The sequence below is a fragment of the Streptopelia decaocto genome, assembly GCF_964273445.1.
Source record: "Streptopelia decaocto genome assembly, contig: HAP1_SCAFFOLD_1223, whole genome shotgun sequence".
NCBI lineage: Eukaryota > Metazoa > Chordata > Aves > Columbiformes > Columbidae > Streptopelia > Streptopelia decaocto.
In genome coordinates, this window is record NW_028117127.1 from 35,962 (window position 1) to 42,000 (window position 6,039).

Below are 6,039 nucleotides of genomic sequence, written 5' to 3' on the forward strand. Positions count from 1 at the left end.
GGCTTGCCCAGCTCCACGCCTGGGGACATGGGGGACACGGGGGACACGGGGTCAGGGGGCCCCAAATCCCGCCTGCGGGACGCGGGGGACACGGGGGACACGGGGGACACGGGGGTCACAGGGGACACGGGGGTCACAGGGGACACGGGGGTCCCCAAATCCCACCTGCGGGACGCGGGGGACACGGGGGGTCAGGGGGTTCAGGGGGGGACACGGGGGACACAGGGGTCAGGGGGGTCCCCAAATCCCGCCTGCGGGACACGGGGGGACACGGGGGACACGGGGGACATGGGGGTCACGGGGGTCAGGGGGTCCCCAAATCCCGCCTGCAGGACACGGGGGACACGGGGGACACGGGGGACACGGGGGTCAGGGGGTCCCCAAATCCCGCCTGCGGGACGCGGGGGACACGGACACGGGGGGACACAGGGGTCAGGGGGGTCGGGGGGCCCCAAATCCCACCTGTGGGACACGGGGGGACACAGGGGGACACGGGGGTCAGGGGGTCCCCAAATCCCGCCTGCGGGACGCGGGGGACACGGGGGTCAGGGGGTTCAGGGGGTCCCCAAATCCCGCCCCCCCGCTCACCGGAGCGGCTGAGCCCCGGCCCCTCCGCCTTCACTTTGCTGGCGTCGTGCGCCGGGTCCACCTTGACCCGGATGGGGCTGCTGGGGGTGGCCTGCGGAGGGACCCCCAAAATCAGCACCGCGGGACCCCCAAATCAGCACCGCGGGACCCCCAAATCAGCACCGCGGGACCCCCAAATCAGCACCACGGAACCCCCAAATCAGCACCGCGGGACCCCCAGATCAGCACCGCGGGACCCCCGGATCAGCACCGCGGGACCCCCAAATCAGCACCGCGGGACCCCCAGATCAGCACCGCGGGACCCCCAGATCAGTATCATGGGACCCCCAGTCAGCACCGCGGGACCCCCGGATCGGCCCCGTGGGACCCCCAAATCAGCCCCATGGGAGCCCCAGATTGGGACCCCCAAATCGGCCTCATGGGACCCCCAATCAGCAACATGGGACCCCCAGATCAGCCCCATGGGACCCCCAGACCAGCCCCACGGGACCCCAGACCAGCCCCACATGACCCCAAATCAGCACCCACAGAACCCCCAGATCGGCCCCACGGGACCCCAGATCGGCACCGTGGGACCCCAGACTGGCCCCCTAGGACCCCAAATCAGCCCCACGGGACCCCCAGACCACCCCATGGGACCCCAGACCAGCCCCATGGGACCCCAAATCAGCACCCACAGAACCCCCAAATCAGCACCCGTGGGACCCCCAATCAGCCCCAAGGAGCCCCAAAACAGCCCCATGGGACACCAGCCCAGCCCCACGGGACCCCCAGATCGGCCCCATGGGACCCCCAATCAGCCCCACAGGACCCCAAATCAGCCCCCCGGGACTCCCAATCAGCCCCACAGGACCCCAAATCAGCCCCGCAGGACCCCCAATCAGCCCCCCGGGACCCCCAATCAGCCCCATGGGACCCCAGATCAGCCCCACGGGACCCCCAATCAGCCCCCCGGGACCCCATATCAGCCCCACGGGAGTTCCAAATTGGCCACATGGGAGCCCCAGATCGGGACTCCCAAATCAGCCTCGTGGGACCCCCAGATCGGCCCCACGGGACCCCAGACCAGCCCCACATGACCCCAAATCAGCACCCACAGAACCCCCAGATCGGCCCCACGGGACCCCAGATCGGCACCGTGGGACCCCAGACTGGCCCCCTAGGACCCCAAATCAGCCCCACGGGACCCCCAGACCACCCCACGGGACCCCAGGTCAGCCCCACGGGACCCCAAATCAGCACCCACAGAACCCCCAAATCAGCCCCACAGGACCCCCAATCAGCCCCCCGGGACCCCCAATCAGCCCCCTGGGACCCCCAATCAGCCCCACGGGAGTTCCAAATTGGCCACATGGGAGCCCCAGATCGGGACTCCCAAATCAGCCTCGTGGGACCCCCAGATTGGCCCCATGGGACCCCAGACCGGCCCCACATGACCCCAAATCAGCCCCCTGGGACCCCCAATCAGCCCCCCAGGACCCATAATCAGCCCCACGGGACCCCAAATCAGCCCCACGGGACCCCCAATCAGCCCCCCGGGACCCCCAATCAGCCCCCTGGGACCCCCAATCAGCCCCCCAGGACCCATAATCAGCCCCCCGGGACCCCCAATCAGCCCCCCGGGACCCCCAGATCAGCCCCCCGGGACCCCCAATCAGCCCCCCATCACCGCCGCACCTGGTCAGCGAACAGCACCATGATGGTGTAGGCGCCGGCGCCGCGGGGCGTGTAGCGCACGGTGAAGGTGTCGTTGTCGTTGCGGATGATGTCGAAATCCACGTCGGCCTCGGCCGGACCCTCCACCCCCGGCGCGCACTTGATCCCGATGCTCACGTCGCCTGCGGGGGGGGCAGCGCCCGAGTCACTCACGGAGCACCCGGAGCCCCCAGAGCACCCAGAGCCCCCCCAGAGCCCCCCCCAGAGCACCCGGAGCCCCCAGAGCACCCAGAGCCCCCCCAGAGCACCCAGACCCCCCAGAGCCCACACGGAGCCCCCAGAGCACCCAGAGCCCCCCCCCCCAGAGCACCCGGACCCCCCAGAGCCCACACGGAGCACCCAGACCCCCCAGAGCACCCAGAGCCCCCCACAGAGCACCCAGACCCCCCAGAGCACCCAGAGCCCCCCCAGAGCCCACAGAGCCCCCCAGAGCCCCCCCCAGAGCACCCAGACCCCCCAGAGCCCCCCCCAGAGCACCCGGAGCCCCCAGACCCCCCCACAGAGCACCCAGACCCCCCAGAGCACCCAGAGCCCCCCACAGGGCACCCGGACCCCCCCAGAGCCCACAGAGCACCCGGACCCCCCCAGAGCACCCAGAGCCCCCCCCAGGGCACCCAGACCCCCCCAGAGCACCCAGAGCCCCCCCCAGGGCACCCAGACCCCCCCAGAGCACCCAGAGCCCCCCACAGAGCACACAGACCCCCCCAGAGCACACAGAGCGCCCCCCAGAGCACCCAGACCCCCAGAGCACCCAGACCCCCCCAGAGCCCCCCCCAGAACACCCAGACCCCCCCAGAGAGCCCCCAGCACCCCCAAACCTGCCCAGAGCCCCCCCCCCCAGCCCACATAGAGCATCCCAGACACCCCCAGAGCCCACAGACCCCCCCCCAGACCCCCCAGAGCCCCAAATCCCCTCGGAGAGCCCTTAGACCCCCCCCAGAGGGGGGTGCCCCCCCTGACCCCCCCGAACCGCCCTGTGCCCCCCCGACCCGCTGCGCCCCCCCCACCCTGGCCGGCCTCGGCGCAGTCCACGGTGAAGTGCGTGGGCTCGTGGGCCTTGAGCCCCGTCTTGGCCACCCCGGGGCCGTAGACCTTGACCTTGTGGGGGTGGCTCCCGGCGCCCACGCCCACCTGGGGGGGGGGGGCGGGTCAGGTGAGCGGCCCCCCCAGACACCGCGACCCCCCCGGGGTTGGGGACCCCCCAGGGTTTGGGGACCCCCCTGGGTTTGGGGACCCCCCTGGGTTTGGGGGCCCCCCCTGGGTCTTGGAGACCCCCCCCCAGGGTTTGGGAACCTCCCAGGGTTTGGGGACCCCCCCCAGGTTTGGGACCCCCCCCGGGTTTTGGGCCCCCTTACATGGAAGGGGCTGTGGGGGATGTTGACCCCCCCCCAGGACAGCAGCGCCCCCCCCCCCTGTTTTTTGGGGTCCCCTTACGTGGAAGGGGCTGTGGGGGATGTTGACGCCCCCCCAGGACAGCAGGGCCCCCCCCCCCTGGTTTTTGGGGCCCCCCTTACGCGGAAGGGGCTGTGGGGGATGTTGACCCCCCCCCAGGACAGCAGGGCCCCCCCCCGGGTGTTTTTGGCCCCCCCTTACGCGGAAGGGGCTGTGGGGGATGTTGACGCCCCCCCAGGACAGCAGGGCCCCCCCCCGGTTCGTGACCCCCCCTTACGCGGAAGGGGCTGTGGGGGATGTTGACCCCCCCCAGGACAGCAGGGCCCCCCCCCGGGTGTTTTTGACCCCCCCTTACGCGGAAGGGGCTGTGGGGGATGTTGACGCCCCCCCAGGACAGCAGCGCCCCCCCCGGGTGTTTTTGGCCCCCCCTTACGCGGAAGGGGCTGTGGGGGATGTTGACCCCCCCCCAGGACAGCAGCGCCGTGTGCTTGAGCGCCTTCCTGGGCACGTAGGAGCAGCTGAAGGTGCCGTCGCCGTTGTCCTTGACCGACACGTCCACCGGGGTCCCCTCGGCGTCCTGGGGGGGCAGCGCCCCAAAAACACCCAGTGAGCCCCCAACCCACCCAGTGAGCCCCCCCAATCCACACAGTGAGCCCCCCCAACCCACCCAGTGAGCCCCCCCAATCCACTCAGTGAGCCCCCCCAACCCACCCAGTGAGCCCCCCCAATCCACACAGTGAGCCCCCCCACCCAAATCTACCCAGTGAGCCCCCCCAATCCACACAGTGAGCCCCCAACCCACCCAGTGAGCCCCCCCAATCCACACAGTGAGCCCCCCCAATCCACCCAGTGAGCCCCCCCACACAAATCCACCCAGTGAGCCCCCCCAATCCACTCAGTGAGCCCCCCCACCCAAATCTACCCAGTGAGCCCCCCCAATCCACACAGTGAGCCCCCAACCCACCCAGTGAGCCCCCCCAATCCACTCAGTGAGCCCCCCCACCCAAATCTACCCAGTGAGCCCCCCCAATCCACCCAGTGAGCCCCCAATCCACCCAGTGAGCCCCCCAATCCACCCAGTGAGCCCCCCCAATCCACCCAGTGAGCCCCCCCCAACCCACCCAGTGAGCCCCCCCACCCAAATCTACCCAGTGAGCCCCCCCAATCCACCCAGTGAGCCCCCAATCCACTCAGTGAGCCCCCCCCAACCCACCCAGTGAGCCCCCCCGCACAAATCCACCCAGTGAGCCCCCCCAATCCACCCAGTGAGCCCCCCAAGCCATCCAGTGAGCCCCCCATCCACCCAGTGAGCCCCCCCGCACCCCAAATCTGCCCACTGGGACCCCCAGACCCCTAAACCACCCACTGGGACCCCCCCCACCCCAAACCGCCCCCCCCGCTGGCACCAGCACCGTGACCAGGGGACCAAACCCTCCCGAGAGCCCCCCAAAAGCAGCCTGGGGCGCGGCCTGAGCGGGGCTGCACCCCAAAACCCCCCACAGCCCCCAAACACCCCCAGTGCCCCCCGAGCCCCCCAAGTCCCCCCTCCCCGGCTCCCACATCCTCCCACAAGCACAGGCCCCCAAACCCACCCCGTGTCCCCCAAAAGCCGCCGGTGCCCCCCCCACCTGCATGTGCACTTTGAGGGGCCCCCTCCCCGCGCCCCGGGCGTCCACGGTGAACTCGGCCGCTTTGTTCACGGCCACCCCCGTCTTCTCCAGCCCCGGCCCGTGCGCCTTCACCTGCAACGCGGATCGGGGGGCTGGGGGGGGCCGGGGGGGCTGGGGGGCCGGGGGGTCCGGGGGGGGTCCGGGGGGGGACAGGGGGGCTGGGGGTCCCTGGGGAATCGGGGGTCTGGGGGGGCAGGGGGTCCGGGGGGGTCTGGGGGGCCCTGGGGAATCGGGGGGCTGGGGGGGTCTGGGGGTTCCCTGGGGAATCGGGGGGCTGGGGGGTCCAGGGGGGTCTGGGGGGTCCCTGAGGAATCGGGGGCTGGGTCCAGGGGGGCTGGGGGGGCTGGGGGTCCCTGGGGAATCGGGGGGGCAGGGGGTCCAGGGGGTCTGGGGGGTCCCTGGGGAATCGGGGGGCCGGGGGGTCCAGGGGGGTCTGGGGGGTCCCTGGGGAATCGGGGGGCTGGGGGGGCTGGGGGTCCCTGGGGAATCGGGGGGCTGGGGGGGTCTGGGGGGTCCCTGGGGAATCGGGGGGCCGGGGGGGTCCAGGGGGGTCTGAGGGGTCCCTGGGGAATCGGGGGGCTGGGGGGTCCAGGGGTGTCTGGGGGTCCCTGGGGAATTGGGGGGCTGGGGGGTCCAGGGGGGGGCTGGGGGGTCCCTGGGGAATCGGGGGGCC

The 6,039-nt window shown here is 71.8% G+C and overlaps 1 protein-coding gene across 1 annotated transcript in view; it reads right to left on the bottom strand.

The window, feature by feature from the left end:
* Positions 1 to 5,438, bottom strand: part of LOC309451878 (filamin-A-like) — a gene marked incomplete at both ends in the record, with an annotated part of 41,394 nt that extends 35,956 nt beyond the window's left edge. Inside the window, 5 exons of the mRNA XM_082076583.1 lie at positions 589 to 679; positions 2,266 to 2,426; positions 3,312 to 3,435; positions 4,130 to 4,273; positions 5,325 to 5,438. Of these exons, the coding sequence (XP_081932709.1) occupies positions 589 to 679; positions 2,266 to 2,426; positions 3,312 to 3,435; positions 4,130 to 4,273; positions 5,325 to 5,438 (634 nt within the window). The remainder of the gene's footprint in view (positions 1 to 588; positions 680 to 2,265; positions 2,427 to 3,311; positions 3,436 to 4,129; positions 4,274 to 5,324) is intronic.
* Positions 5,439 to 6,039: the final 601 nt, after the last annotated feature.